The sequence below is a fragment of the Triturus cristatus genome, chromosome 7 (genome assembly GCF_964204655.1).
Source record: "Triturus cristatus chromosome 7, aTriCri1.1, whole genome shotgun sequence".
Classification (NCBI taxonomy): Eukaryota; Metazoa; Chordata; class Amphibia; order Caudata; family Salamandridae; genus Triturus; species Triturus cristatus.
In genome coordinates this window covers 1,717,166,412-1,717,182,678 of record NC_140590.1, presented here as the reverse complement: position 1 = coordinate 1,717,182,678, position 16,267 = coordinate 1,717,166,412, and the positions used below count along the sequence as shown (strand labels likewise).

The 16,267-nt window shown below is 47.7% G+C and overlaps 1 protein-coding gene across 1 annotated transcript in view; it reads right to left on the bottom strand.

The window, feature by feature from the left end:
* LOC146812870 (alpha-2-macroglobulin-like protein 1) overlaps nucleotides 1-16,267 on the bottom strand; it is a 227,443-nt gene that overhangs the window by 107,912 nt on the left and 103,264 nt on the right. The window contains exon 17 of the mRNA XM_085619944.1: nucleotides 1,314-1,470. Within this exon, the coding sequence (XP_085476070.1) occupies nucleotides 1,314-1,470 (157 nt within the window). The remainder of the gene's footprint in view (nucleotides 1-1,313; nucleotides 1,471-16,267) is intronic.

The window sequence follows — 16,267 nt, the reverse complement described above, 5'->3', positions numbered from 1 at the left end:
TTCAGGAAGCAACTCAAGACCTGGCTGTTCGAGCAGTAACGTTCCCCCCCCCAGCGCCTTGAGACCCTACGGGTGAGTAGTGCGCTATACAAATTCCATGATTGATTGATTGATTGATTGATAGGCACATATTTAAAAGTTCACATAGTATCAATAATGTGCATGTTTATGTCACAACACTTCCAAATAATGCTATTATTAAATAAGCCACTCCCTTTTCCCTCCCTAGACTGAGACAAAGCTCAGAGGAAGGTTTGTAAACGTGGACTTAGCTCAAGGCACCTTTGTAATAAGATAGATTTTTATTTAAATCCTGTTTTACTTCAGAAATGAGGTGAAGCAGCACGTCAAATGAGACTGTGAAGCAATTACTCTCTGTGCAAGGTGTGAGGAACAGGAAAGACAGGTGTGGATCACCCGGGACATTATTTATATACACCTGAACCTCTATTCAAAATCAAGACATTGATTTATCTGAATGACAACTGCTGGCCTGCCAGGACAGATCCTGAAAAACCAGGGACCCTTCAGGAAGATCCGGGACATCTGGTCACCCCTTCTATTCTATCTTCAGATGGACTGCAGGCACCTTGCCCTCCTGGTCACCACATGCCTGTGTTGGGTGGCATTGTCCCCGCTGAATGTAGAGCAGGGAATCTGCACTCACAGACCACGGCTTGCACAGGTTGCAAGATACAGAAAAGACAGGTTTGCTTACCATGGATCTTAAACATGAACGCAGGAGCAACCTCAAGAAGGCCTCCTCTGGCTTGAGAAACAGGAAGAGACGAAACAGGCGGGGGAACACCAAAGCAGGACTGGAATGAGCTAGGGAGCACAAGACCACAGCAGTGGGGTGAGGCTTAGGCTCAGTTCGAGGAGGTTCATGAATGTGTGTGTGTTGGGGTAGTGGCAGGGCTGTTTGATTTTTTGTGTGTATCTGTGTACAAATGAAATAAGAAAGTGCTTTTCAGATGTTAACATTCACAAAATGTCCTGGTATGATACCAGTGCTAATGGACCACCTTCTGATCTGTTTGGAAAAGCCAGCTAAATCACAGTAGCCACTGGGTACAAACAGATGTTCAAATATACCTTCTCTGTATATTCTATTTTATTGTATATGTATATTTGTAATGTGTATGTGTGTGTAATGTCTTGTGTGGTGACAATACCTCCTGCCAGATAGGTAAAGCTGTCCTTAGGTGTAACCTAAACAAGATGTTTACAGTATGAAGCAGAAAGTGATGGAACAGCGAGCAGTGAATACAGTAATGGAAGGAGAGAGGAGATAGGGGATAGGGAATACTTACCAAATACCATAGGACCACGGTCAGCCAGACCCAGTCCTACACCAGCCCCTCCTGGAGGTCCCGCAAGTCCGACGAGTCGATTCATGAACATAGGGTGTTCAAGACATTTCACCGGCTGCCGTATGTTAGCGTTGGTTATCATCTTTATGCCCATGGCCTGTAGGGAAAGATGAGAGTGGCCTCAGACGGTGAAGGAAAATGTTACTTACTCCATAAACATCAGTTACTAGCGTGAAGTGCTATGGAGTCACATGCTTTGCATACTCCTGCAATCTAGTCTTGGGCTCAGACTTTTGCAGGTTGTTTTTCTTTGAAGAAGTCTTTCGACTCATGAGGTATATTGACTCCTCTGTTATTTGGAAATATACATGGGCATCAACTCCATTGCTTTCTGCACAACAGGTGATAGTAGTAGGGAGTGGTGAGTGAACATAATATGATGCACATGTGTATTGCATGCAAAGGATAGTAACTGAAAGAAAGATTTGTGATCAGAGTCACACACATCTGGGGAGGAGGGTGGACGTACGTGAATCTACAGCACTGCGCGCTATGAATAGATGCTTACAGAGTAACATTTTTCATTAAAAGGATTCATTGCTGTAGATACACATGGTCTACATGGACTGTAAAGCAAAACCCTTCCATAAGCAGTGGCTTGCATGTGGATGATGCCGGTGTCCGAAAAAAGGTCCTTAAGACAGAGTGGCTAACCAGAGCCTGTTGCCTGGCTAGAACATCCATACACTAGTATTTAGTAAATGTGTGTGGGTGTGGAGGTGACCAAGCAGTGCCTTGGATAGGTCATCTAGGAGAATGTTTCCTAAGAAGGCCATGTTTGCAGCCGTGTTCTGAATAGAATGTGCCCTGGGAGTGATAAGGAGTGTTCTCTCAGCTATTTGATAGGAAGTTTGGATACACTGGACTATTCATCTAGCAATTCCTGCCTTAGATATTGGTTGAGCTTGAGGGGTTTTTCTAAGGCTGCAAACAGTTGGTCTGCTTTACGAAAGGTTTTGTTCTTTCTATGGTGAGGCACACTTGACATCTAGAGTATGAAGCGATCTTTCGCCACCCAGTCTGGTTGGGGAAAGAAGACTGGTGTCGCAAGGATCCTACTCAGGAACAGAACTATGCTTGGGACCATAGAACATCAGTATGTAGGGGACTGAGTCACCACACCACATTAGTATCTATGAGCCCGAGTACGACTAGCCATAGTTCCTCTATTACCCTCCTAACCTTTCCAGAGAGATAAGCGATTGGCAACCCCAAAACATAACACTCTCGGCCCTCTCAGGGATCGCGGTAACAGGACACACTCTTTTGTTCTCTCACTAGTACTAGTAAGATGCAATAAATGTGCTAAAATTAGAAAACAAATACATGTCAATAATGTCATCAGGATGCTTAATAAACCATATACAATAAAAAGCCCTGTAATTTTATCTTACAGATCTACCTAAACCCTCCCAACTGCTAAAGCTAAGTGGTTATACATTTTAGAGCTCTGGGTTTAGTGGCAAACTCCATACCTTAGCATACATAGTTGGATGTTCTACATCTCAGCTGATGCAGCACTCTTGTCTCAGGACCTTCGCTCTGTGTGTCTTTGTTTTCCAGAACCCTGTCCCTAGTTATGTGACAAGATATGTGTATTCCAAACAGCAGCTGCATTCTCCTATATGTCTAGGTGCTACTGTCTGACCAAAGAGAATAATAAGGGGCAATGTTGTTTGACCATGCCTAGGCTATTCACACTAAATCCCAGGAAAACAATAAAATGCAAAAACATGTGCTGGTTCTGTGTGAAAATACAGTTTGGCACAAAAGCAAGCGTGTTATTGAATAACGTGAATGAAACAAAAGTGACCTACAAAGTGCACAATTAGGCTAAGATAGGGAAAACAACATTGGGCCATACAAGAAACACACAACACTGGTAGCTCTATGGTCTGGTTAAGGTGGAAAGGAAACACCACCCTAGGAAGGAAGTTAGGGTTTGTCCTGAGCACTACTCTCTACTTGTGGACTTGGATGAAGGGGTCTTGCAATGTAAGGACTTGCAATTCACTAATGCGTCACAAAGAAGTTATTACACCTAGGAAGGCTACCTTCCATCAAAAATACTGGAATGAGCAATTATGTAAGGGCTCAAACGATAGACCTATGAGTATGGGAAGAACAATATTAATGTTCTAAAGTTGTGCTGGGGGAACTCTTGGAGGATGACCTTTTTAAGGCCTTCCATGAATGCCTCGATTACAGGTATGCGGAAGAGGGAGGAATGCTCCTTGTTTTGTACTAATGCAACTATAGTGGCCAAATGGAGTTGTATCGAGGAGTAGGCTAGCACCGACTTTCGAAGGTGGAGCAAATAGCTAATAATATCTTACACAGCAGGCTTTAGGGGTCTAGCTTATTGTCAATTCAGTAGTGGACACATTTTTTCCACATTACTGCACAGCATGCACGTGTGGTAGGCCTGCAAGATTGCCGAAGGATGTCCTTGCATTCCTGAGGGTGACAGGTTGCCGAATCTAAGGCCTCAGATGCCAGATCACTAGATTGAGTTGCTTGAAATCTAGATCCCTGATCTGGCCATTGTTTCTGCCGAGAAGTTTCGGCCTCCTGGGGAGCTTCTTGTATGGGCTGACTGACATTTCAAGGTGGGCTGAGTACCAGGGCTGTCTAGGCCAGGTGGAGGCCACTAAGCTAAGAAGGGTCTGTGATGTTTGCCGCATCTTCCTCACGACGCATGGGAGGATGCCCTAGGGAGAGATGTTTGGAAGGCACCCATGGCCTTGGCGGTTTCTGTGTCTTTTTCAGCATCTGGTCAACTTGCTGGGCAAAGAGATATTCACCATCTAAGGGTAGATGGTAAATGGAGACATGGAATCGTACCTCCTCCTCCACCTACTTCTCTTCCCCAATGCTTCAGTGTAAGTTGCTTCTAGGGCACCACAGATGTTGGTGTTAGAGATGGTCTTCCCTTCCAACACCAATTCCTCTCCTCTTTGCCTATACTCCTCGGGGAGATGGTTAAAGAGAACCTGCATGTCATCCTAATGTGCCATGCCATATCGGGAGAGCAGGCCAACGCTACCCTCTTCCTCGCTGCATCTGTTTTCTTGCTCTCCTTGTCTTAGGTGAGGAGGAGGAGAAGGAGGAGTAGGAGGGGCATCTCCTGTGGCCTGGGTGTTTGTGCGCTTGCTTACGGTGTGGACGACGAGGGAGTCAGGGAGTACATTACCATGTATCTAAGATATGTCATTCGGAGAGGGCTTATATTTTTGTCCACCCGGGGTGTTACTCTACTCGCTTTGACAGCTCTTTGAAGATGTCTGTGGTGGCTTTTAGCACAGGGAGGAACTGTACTGTGCACAAGGTCTTAGTCAGAGTCTCCAGTGGAAAGTCATCATCCTCCTGGAGGACTGCATGTCCATCTTATTGTATTTGGATGCCCTTTGTATCATTTTATGATACACTGTGGTATCATCTGAAGGAGGGAGGACTAGCTGGGAACAGGTCTGGGTCTGTACCATCCCTTGAGTATCGAAATTATAGTCGTCCAAGCGACGGGTCGTCAGTAGGCATCAGGTCAAAAGGTGCATTGTAGATGTCAACTTCCCTCCCCATAAGAGGAGTGGGGTGATTCCTCTGGTGAGTATTGTAGAGGTGATGTATGTGGAGGTGGTGGTGGAGGAATAGATGGCAGAAGAGGAGGAGGTTGAAGATGAGGTGTAATATGGACAGGGATAGAGCCCCTATCTCTACATAGTTTGTGCTTGGAGGATGGAGGCTCAATAGCAACTTCCTCCTCGAAGATTAGCCTCCTTTTCCATGGCAAAGTCTCTGTTGGCTTTAGAGGCAGCTTAGTGTAGATTTTGCCAATCTGCAAATGAATCAGCATACACTTGTGGCATGTATCCAACTCTTCCTGCAGCTGCTGGCTCTTCGACTCTTCAGAACCAGTCACCAAAGGTCTTTTCAGCACTGCGTGTGCCTTTGGAGCCAAAGGAGTTTGAGACTGGTTTAGGAACTGCCGTGAGTCTCTATGCCAATGTGGACAGAGGGGCCTTTCAGCTCAAAAGGTCCCCAGGCTTGTGGAGTATCTTCAGGCTTGACAAGAAGCTGGCTTGGCCCCTAGAGGAGGAGGCATTGTCGGCTCCGAGACTTCGGTCAGTGACAACCATGGACTGAAGGCAGTGGTGGCCCTCTGAATTTTTGTAGGCAACAGCCTTGACACTTGACCCCCTTGGGAGCAGTGCATTGCCTCAACTCAGGGGCCACTAAGCTGGACTGATATGTATGTTGCTGCCAACAAAACTCACAGAACAAATTTTCAAGTTTTTGTCTGTGGCTGTGAGGCACCAGAGTCAGAGGAAAAGGTTGCCTCCTCACTGGGTGATGACTAGAGGGACTGTGCCCCCGAAGGACCGGGTGCCTTTGCTTCAACACTGCCTTCCCCTGAGCTGTGGAGCATGTCATTGGACGCCTGCCTCTGCATCCTTTGGTGTGCCCACCTCCGCTTGAGTCAACACCGAAGAGTCTTCTTTTACTGGAAGGTGAGGCAGGCATTACACATGGTGTCGTCGTGGTCAAGGAAGTGGCAGAGATTACACAGTTCCTGGTCGGTCCACAGGAATTTCAAGTGGCACTGGGGGCAGGACTGGAAGGGGGTCCATTCCATTACTGTACATGTAATCATGAAGACAAAGTCTTCCAGACGGGATGAGCGGAGTCTTGGGAAGGGGTCAAAAGGCCTTGGCGGTGAGGCGTCCTTGGAAGGCCATTGGTTGTGGAACAACCTATTGAAAGCTAAGTGGAGCCAAAGATCCACTGCTGAGATGAGTTTCTTTTACACTGGAATGTAGAACAACTGTTTTGGTCAAATGAAAGAGCTGCAAGTTGCCAAACACTGAGATCTATCAGTACACGTCCAAAGCCGATGGTGGAGAAGGAATATGCTACTTACCAGTATGCATCTGTTCTTGGCATGTAGAGCTGCAGAGCTACACACTTGTGCATAGATCGCCATCTGGTGTTGGGCCCGGATGTTTGCAGTTTGTTTTTCCTCTTGGAAAGTCTTTGGAAGTCACGAGGTCGGTGACACCTCCTTTGGATCGTATTGCGCATGGGCTTTGGCTCCATCCTCAGATTGTTTTTCGCCAGCAGGGAAAGATGGAGCGTAGTAATAACAGTGAAGATGCCCATGTGTGTGTGTATCTAAATAAGATAAACTGGAACAGATACAGGTAGCCGGGGAGGCGGGTGGGTGTGTGTAGATCTGCAGCTCTACATGCCAAGAACAGAGGCATACTGGTAAGTAGCATATTCCGTTCGAGGCATATGAGCTGCAGATTACACACTTGTGCATAGATTATATAGCAGTTCCCAACCTTAGCGGCGACCACCCGTATCTGTTGTAGTGGTTTGAAATAATGTTTTGAGTACAGCCTGGACCACACTAGCTTGTTGCTTAGTTTGCACATCTACACAATAGTGTTTAGTGAAAGTGTGCGGTGTTGACCATGTAGCTGCTTTGCAGTTACCATCTAATGGGATGTTCCCTAAGAATGCCATAGAAGCCCCTATCATTCGTGTAGAATGGGCTTTAGGGGGAACGGATAGCGTTCGTTTTGCTTTGTGGTAGCAAATTTGAATGCATTTTACAATCCACCTAGCTATCCCTGATTTTGAGATGGGGTTGCCTTTGTGTGGTGGAGAGAAAGAGACAAACAGTTGTTTGGTCTTACGAAATGGTTGTGTTCTCTTGATGTAGTAGAGTAAGGCTCGTTTAACATCTAGTGTGTGAAGAGCTCTTTCTGCAACGGTCTGTGGTTGCAAGAAAAATACTGGTAGTTCTACTGATTGGTTTAGGTGAAAGGGAGAAATAACTTTAGGGAGGAATTTTGGGTTGGTACGGAGAACAACCTTGTTATGGTGCATTTGGAGATAAGGTTCTTGAATGGTAATTGCTTGTATCTCACTGACCCTTCTAAGGGAAGTGATGGCTACAAGAAAAGCAGTTTTCCATGTTAGGAATTGTAGTTCACATTTGTGCAGAGGTTCGAAGGAAGGCCCCATTAGCCTTGTGAGAACGATATTTAAGTTCCACACAGGTGAGGGTGGCACTCTGGGGGGGATTATCCTTTTAAGGCCTTCCATGAAGGCTTTAATGGCAGGTACTCTAAAGAGTGATAGATGTTGCCTGTTTTGTAGGTAAGCTGCCATAGCTGCGAGGTGTAGTCGAATGGACGTATAGACGAGATTGCACCTTTGTAGGTGGAGTAAGTAGCCTATGATGTGTTGAATGGACACGTCAAGGGGATCGATGGTGTTGTTATGGCAATAGAAAACAAAGCGTTTCCACTTGGTGGCGTAGCAGGCTCTAGTGGTGGGTCGTCTAGCTTCTCTGATGACGTTCATACAGTCAGGGGGAAGATTTAGGTACCCGAATTCTAAGATTTCAGGAGCCAGATCGCAAGGTTGAGCTGAGCTGGGTCCGGGTGTCTGATCTCTCCATGGTTCTGGGTTAAGAGGTGTGGAGAGAGGTGTAGTTTTTGGTGCGGTACTACAGAAAGTTCCAGCAGTGTGGTGTACCACGGTTGTCTGGCCCACGTTAGAGCTACTAGGATTAGTGTGAGGGAGTGTTGTTGTAGTTTGCGCACCACTAGTGGAATGAGTGGGAGAGGTGGAAAAGCGTACGCAAATCTGCCTGACCAGTTCATCCATATCGCATTTCCTTTGGACAATGGGTGTGGGTATCTGGCGGCGAAGCTTGGGCATTTGGCGTTTTCGTGGGTGGCGAAGAGGTCTATCTGTGGATGTCCTTACATTTGAAAGTACGGGTGAAGAACTTGCGGGTGAAGCTCCCACTCGTGGATCTGTTGTGTCTGTCTGCTGAGCAGATCCGCCACAGTGTTTTGGACTCCTGGGACATGCTGAGCTAGGAGAAAGATTTTCTGGGGTATGGCCCTTCTCCATATGCTCTGAGCTAGTTGAGAGAGCTGTGGAGAGTGTGTGCCGCCTTGTTTCTGAATATAGTACATGGCTGTCATGTTGTCTGTGCGTATCAGGATTGACTTTCCTGAAACTTGTGTTTGAAAGGATTTTAGGGCTAAGAATATTGCTCGTAACTCCAGATGGTTGATATGGAGTAACTTTTGTTGAGGTGTCCATTTGCCCTGCATGGTGAGATGTAACAGATGAGCTCCCCAGCCGGAGAGCGATGCGTCCGTTGTTAGTACTATCTGAGGAACCGGGTCCAGAAACGGTCGACCTTTTGAAAGGTGTGTGGTGTTCCACCACTGCAGAGAGCGATGGGTGCGGCCGTCTACCAACACCAGATCTGTTAGTTGACCCTGGGCCTGGTTTCACTGGCGCGCCAAGCACTCGTGGAGAGGACGAATCTGGAGTTTTGCTTGAGGTACTATGAAGATGCAAGAGGCCATCATCCCTATTAGTTGCATGAACACCCGAGCTGGAAGGGAGTGTTGTGCTATGAACTTTGCGCGCAGAGCTTGAATGCTTGCAATCCTGGCAGGATTGGGGTAAGCTAGCGCTCTTGAGGTGTCTATGGTGGCACCGAGGTATTGTTTTATGTGGGATGGTTGTAGATGGTACTTCTCGTGGTTTACCGTGAAGCCCAGTTGGTGAAGAAGTTGGATAGTGGTGGAGGTGTGTTGTACACACTGATTGTATGACCTGGCTTTTATCAGCCAGTCGTCTAAGTATGGGAAGACGTGAATGTGTTGTCTTCGTAAATGTGCTGCCACCACTGCTAGGCACTTGGTGAATACTCGTGGCGCTGTTGTGACTCCGAACGGGAGCACTTTGAATTGGTAGTGTTGTCAGTCCACTACAAATCTGAGGTACTTTCTGTGAGCATTGTGCACTGGAATGTGGAAATAAGCGTCTTTTAAGTCCAGAGTGGTGAGGAAGTCGTTTTGGGAGAGGAGCGGAAGTACCTGCTGAAGCGTTACCATGTGAAAATCATCTGAGTGCATGTATGTGTTTAGGGGCCGGAGATCTAGGATGGGTCGAGGAGTCTCGTCCCTTTTTGGTATGAGAAAATATAGGGAGTAGACGCCTATATTTTGTTGGTTGGTAGGAACGTATTCTATTGCCTGTTTTTGTAGGAGGGAGATTACCTCCTGCTTCAGTAACAGTGGATTTTCTGGTGAGATTGGGCGTTGTGTGGGTGGAATGTTTGGGGTGGTAGATATTAGTTCTAGGCAGTAGCCTGACCAAATTATTTGTATTACCCATTTGTCTGAGGTGATGGTAGCCCAGACAGGAAGGAAATGTTGGAGTCTGCCCCGGACCGGAGTGGGATGGCCTGGGGGGAGCGGGGGGAAGTCATTGGGTAGGCGGTGTGGCAGAGCGGGCGGTGTTGGTTTTGCCTCTGCCTTTGTTATTGTTACCCCTGTAGCCGCCTCTTTGATAACCCCTTGTAAAGGTGGACTGAGTAGGGGATTTGTATGAAGTGGACGCGGTGTCTGAGGAGTAGCCTCTGGATATGCTCCGAAAGGAAGAGCGGCTAAAGGAGCGTCTGGGAGGGTGTGATTGCAAGGCTCCCATAGATGTTGCATTGTCCGTATTCTTTTTCAATTTTTCTAGGGCCTCATCCACTTTTGGGCCAAATAGATGTTCTTGGTCAAAGGGATGGTTGAGGATGGAGGCTTGGACCTCCGGTTTAAACCCTGAAATCCTTAGCCAGGCATGGCGACGGAGGAGGACGCTAGTATTAATGGCCCTGGAAGCTGTGTCTGCTGCATCTAGGGCACAACGTATGGAGGTGTTAGTAATAGTTTTGCCCTCCTGAATTAGTTCGTTGGCCCTAGCTTTATATTTATCAGGGAGGTGGTTCATTATGCTTTCTATTTCGTCATAATGGGCCCTGTCGTATCTGGCTAGTAGTGCTAGAGTATTAGCAATACGCCATATATTGGCAGCTTGGGATGCAGTACGCTTGCCTGATGCGTCCAATAGTTTAGATTCTTTGTCAGGTGGTGGTGCTTCGCCTGACGCCTGGGAGTTTGCCCTTTTACGTGCGGTGGATACTACCAGGGAATCTAGTGGTGCTGGCCCTCTGATGTAAGAGGGATCTGTGGGGGCGGCTTTGTATTTTTTCTCGATGAGCGGGTTAATGACCCTGGCTCTAACTGGGTCCTTAAAGATCTCTGGCGCTTGTTTTACCACCCCTTTGAGCATAGGCAATATGGAGGTGGACCTATGTGTGGTGTCGAATGTGTCTAGGAGGAAATCTTCCTCCACGGGGTCGGTGTGTAAATCTACCCTGTGATAGTGTGCCGCCCTTTGCAGTAGGTGGTTGAACCCCAATGAGTCTTCTGGTGGAGAAGGTCTGGAAGGGTAAAGATCGTCTTGTGGGACATTGGGGATATCAGGGATATTGGGTCTGGGGATCCTGTAGGGGTGGGGTCCCCTGTGGGTATGTCCGGGGCACATCCCCTATGTCATCATATGGGTCCCCCTGATCATCATCGTCCGGAGACGGGGGCGAGAAACGATGAGGTTGGGGTGGAGAAGGGGAAGGGGAAGGGGGTGGAGGCGGAGAAGGTGGAGGAGGTGGGGAAGGTATTCTGAAGGGAGAAGTAGCAGAGTCCTTCCTCTTTGGAGGTGGAGGCGGAGCAGGTTTCTCTAAAAGTCTCTTTTTGCTAGAGAGCGTAAAATGTCCAGTTTTGGGATCCTTGGTCAATGTTTTTTGCAAGGGATCCGGTGTAAATAGTTCTGGTGAGGTTGGTTGGTCCGTCGGCGCCGAAGGCGTCGGGGCCGGTGGTTTTTTAGGCTTTTCTGTGCCGGTTTGTTGTTTGGAACCCTGCTTGGGAACCTCCGGTTGTTTGGTAGGCGCCGAGATGGGTTTCGGCTTTGAAGTGTCGGTGCCGGTGGCCTTGTGTGCTTTGGTCGGTACTGAGGATGGTGTCGGTACCGAAGAGCTGGGTTTCGACCCCGAGTGCTTCGGTGCGGGGCTCGGTGTCGAGGTAGAGGCCGGTTTCTTTTTCGGGCCCGAAGCGTGTTTATCGGCACCGTCGGTGGGCTGGCTCGAGCCCGAGCCGCCGGAAGGCTTACTTGGCTTCTTTACCGGGCCCGAAGGTGCGGTGTGTGAAGCAGTGTCTTTGGTCTCGCCTAGGCTCGGAGGCGAAGGCGTGACCGAAGCCTTTTTTGGTGCCGGCGAGGGTGTGGTGGGGGGTAGATCGGTACTCACGACCCTCTGCGCCGGAGTGATGTCCTCCACATCTGAGTCGTCGGCTTCGGAAGCGCTGACGAGGCCTTTGTCGGTGTGATGCTGTTCAGGAGCGTCGACGCCTTCTCCGAAGATGTCATCCGGAATCCTCGTCGAGGAGTGTGCCATTGTTCTTCTGGCTCTTCGGTCTCGAATAGTCTTTTTGGACCGGAAAGACTTACACGCAGCACAGTCTCGAGCCTCATGTGCAGGGGAGAGGCAGAGATTGCATACCTCATGGAGATCGGTGTGGGGAAATTTGGACCCACATCGAGGGCACTTTTTAAATGGAGTCCTTTACATTAGCCAGGACCGGAGCTTGGGTAGGCCCGAGGGCCGCAGTCGAAGACTGGAACCGAAGGTGTGTGCCGATGAGAAGGCGCGTCGAGTGGGGAGATCGCGATCGAATAAATACCGCGATTTGGGGTGAGGATTGCGCGTCGATCGTCGAACTGGAAGCTGTTCGGAACCGGAGCGTGAAGATTACATCCGAGCCCGATGGCGGAAAAAAACAATCTGAGGATGGACCCGAAGCCCATGCGCAATACGATCCAAAGGAGGAGTCACCGACCTCGTGACTCCCAAAGACTTTCCAAGAGGAAAAACAAACTGCAAACATCCGGGCCCAACACCACATGGCGATCTATGCACAAGTGTGTAATCTGCAGCTCATATGCCTCGAACAAATGATCTAACAGGAAGTCGATGCCCATGTTCATTCCAAACAAAGGGAGGAACCACTGTACCTCGTTACTAGACAGATTTCTTCAAAGAAAAGAACTTGCAAATGTCTGAGCCCAACACTAGGTGGCAGGAGTATACAGAGCATGTGTATTTACAGCGACACATGCTACAAACATGTTGTTCTTGTGACAGTATCATCCCTTTCTTCTCAATCAGGCAGAGGTATAGTCTCTTGCCAGAGACCCTTTAATTGGGCATGGGTCAGTACTGAATGCAATGACTGACTCCTTGCACGTAACTCTGTCAGTGACAGTGTAAAGCGACCTACACACTGTTCCCACACTAAATGATGGCTCTGACGCTCAGAGTGAGAACAGAGTTAGTGAGTGTGAAGTGATGTAGAGATGGCTTCCTCCAACCGGTGAGGATTCTCACACACTGTTAGTAAATGTGTGAAGGGATATACAAAGGACCCCATGCACTTTATGAAGGCTGTAACACTGTAGTGAGTGTGAGATCATGTACAGATGGCTTTCTGCACTTAGAGAGGGCTGTAGCACCCTGGTTTTGCCTGTGAATGGATACACACTGCACCCTGCACTCATTGAGGGGTGACAGTGTGAGGTGCCACATAGGGTGTTCCAAAACTTAGTGACAGCTCTACCTCTGTTGGTGAGTGTGAAGTGATGAACAGATGGCTCCCTGCACTCAGCAAGAGCAGTAACATTCACTCTGAGTGAATGAAGAGACGTACAGACTGTCCCGTGCACTAAATTGGGGGTGAATATACGAGAAGATGCAGAGACTGCTTCCTGCTTTCAATATAAGTTGACTTTGCAAGGAGATTACTGACTGCTCCCAGAATTCAATGAAAGTTCACTGTGCGAGGAGATTACAGACCCTGCATTCAGTGAGACTGGACTGTGTGAGATGCACATACATCTCCCTGCATTCAGCGATAGTTGAGTGTCCAAGCAGATGCAGAGATTGCTCTCTGCATTCAGTGAGAGTTGGCGAAGCGAAGAAATGCTGAGATTGCTTCCTATATTCAATGAGAGTTGACTGCGCGAGCAGATGTACAGCTTGCTCCCTGCATTCAGTGAGAGTTGAGTGTCCGAGGAGATGCAGAGATTGCTTCCTGCATTCAGTGAGAGTTGAGTGTCCGAGGAGATGCAGAGATTCCTCCCTGCATTCAATGAGGACTTTTATTCTTCCTCTGAGGATGAGAATGTGAGGTGAAGCACAAGGCACTCCCTCAACTCTCTGAGGCTTTTGTACAGACTGCTCTCTGCACTCAGTATGGACTTTAACACTCCCTCTGGGGGTAGCAGTTGGAGGAAGTGTACGGCCTGCTCCAATGCTTAATTTGTGCCGGTGTTTGCAGGTGCCTGGCACTCACACTTACTTATGATAGCTTGGTGGTGCTATCTGTCTATTTTTGTACAGAGTACATCAGTTTAACAAATATATACATATTTAAAATACAATTCTATAGCGTTCAGGCTGCTCTTACTGCTTTGGGTGTCCTGAAATTGTCCAAACTGTCACATTAATAGGAGTGTGATGTTTAGTAGGGAGCCTAGGGCCCTGGCACTTATTTATTTACAAAGTAAGCACTGGTCTGCCCTCTACATTCAGTGAGGACATTTACACTCTTTCTGTGGGTGAGAATGTGAGGTGACACACTCACTACTCCCAACACTCACTGTGGGCTCTCGCACTCTCTCTTTAGATAAAATTGTGATATGACACACTGGCTGCTCTCTTCACTCGGTGGAGGCCCTAAGGCCTCCCCTGGGTGGTACAATTATGTACAGACTGCTCCCAAGGCTCAGTGAGGGCTGTAAGACCCTGTGAGAAAGTGGCTCTGTATATACTGTTCCCAAAAAGGTACAGTGTGCACAGTCCCCAGAAGTTTGGCAGAGGCTAAAGTTAGATATAACCTCACTCTCTAAAGTTGTAGCTTGGTCGAGCAGTAAGGCAGTATCAGAGGACAGTGTAAAGCATTTGTTGTACACACTCAGTCAGCAAATGGTCTCACACACTCAAGAACTGAACTCTAGGCCAATGGTTTTGGTATAAAAATATATAGTTGTTTTATTTTAGAACCAACAATAGGTATCAAAATATACTTTCTCAGAATGAGATGCTTTAGTTAAATCCTTTTCAATAGACAATAGACTTTTGAATATAACAGGTACAATGGTTGCAATAGGCAACACAATTTCAAACACAATAATACCTTGAGCTCAATGGGAATTTCAAGTTAAATGCAATTGATTACTTTTAGAATTACTTCTCTAACTCCAGTACTGGATCCTAGATTCAGTCCTGGGACAGTTCCTGTAAACAATTGAGTCAAAGCGTTTTGGTTACAGTTGTGATTTTTAAGCAATATTCTGGTATTTTAAAAGTTGACACAAACTTTTTCTCATAGAATCACCAATGTTATCCTATGGGAGGAATTTCACTTAGCAGGTTAAGTGGGGTTATGGTTACTTTTTCTAAGTCAGTGTTGGATCCAGCACTGGGGCACCACCTGTAAACAGTTGCAAGAATGTGTTTTGGTTATACAGGTGATAGCTAATATTTTTAACTAATATAAGTTTGCAAAATCGACAGAAACTTTTTCAGCAAAAACCAGGCAATGTTATCCTATGGAAGGAAATTCAAGTTACCGGTAAAGTATGTTCTCGTTACTTTTGTAATCCAGTGCTGAGCTCCTAGGTTTAGCACTGGGGCATCTATCTAAAACAGGTAAGTAATTACGTTTTCACAGTTGGTGCGATTTTTAAAGAATATTTGTAGTTTGCAGAAATCGACACAAAAGAAATTTCACAGAAAAACAGTCAATGGCTTCCTATGGAAGAAAATTGGGTTAGCGGTAAGTATGGTTGTAATTACTTTTCAGGGTCAGTGCTGGGCACCAAGATCCAGCACTGGGATGTCTCCTGATAGCAGATGAGTATTCTAATTTTCGTTACTCGGTTGATTTTAGGTGAATATTTGAAAGTTTAGAAACTCCACACTTAAAAGAAATTCCAAGTGAAACCAGTCAATGTTACCCTATGGAAGAAAAGAGAGTTATCAGCTTTTGGGTAAGTACCCGACTGGCAGAGTTAAGGTTCTGGGCATAGACTCAGGGGTCTCCCAGGGTCAGGTAAGTACAGTTGTTACACCCTCAGCGGCACAGGGGCAGCCGGGTGCAGAGTGAGTTAGGCCCAATGTTATCCTATGGGAGGCAGGGGGCCCTTGGTTGGTGGCTGCTGGCTAGCAGGCTACGCGGCTGTGGGAGCTGGGCTCCTGATCACTTGCTCAGGGCAAATGGGGAAGTAGGTTAGAGTAGAGGTTGCACTGCCAGGGGCACTCAGGCGGCAGGGTGCTTTTGAGCCGTCGGGCGCTCAATGGATTTCAATGGAGAAGCTCAAGGACGAACAAAGGCTGCAGGCTCGGGGACGAAGATTCTTCAGGTGCGACCACCACTTTGAGAGGTAAGTTGGGTAGTTGGAGGATAGGTAGGTACCCAGGAGATGGGCACAGGGAGCCGCAGGGCGCCGGGTGCAGGGGTGCCTTTTGGTGTCGGGAAATCTTACCCTCTGCTGATCGCGGTTGGGGGGTCCCTGGTTCTGAGGCTGCAGGCATCGTAGGGAGCGTCGAGGTGGGTCCTTGGGTGCTGGATTCGGGGTCACAGTTGCCGGGGGGACGTCCTCGTGGTCTTTATCCACTCCAGCACAGGCCAGGCTTGGAGAGTGCAGAGTGTGCAGGGTTTGCGGTTCCTGGCAGATGCCAGGGCTCAGTTACTTGCTTTGAGCAGTACCACTGCTCGTGGGAGTCCCAGATGCTTAGAGTCACAAAGTAGCCAGGTCCTCCGGGGTTTGTGAGGTTGCTGGCCACGGGAGATGCCGGGATTGAGCAGGGCGATACCAAAGGGGATGATGGACAGAGAGTTTGAGCAAATCAAACACTCATCCCCAGTCAACTTATCTGGGTTTAATCCATCATCATTCTTTAGCTCACTCCA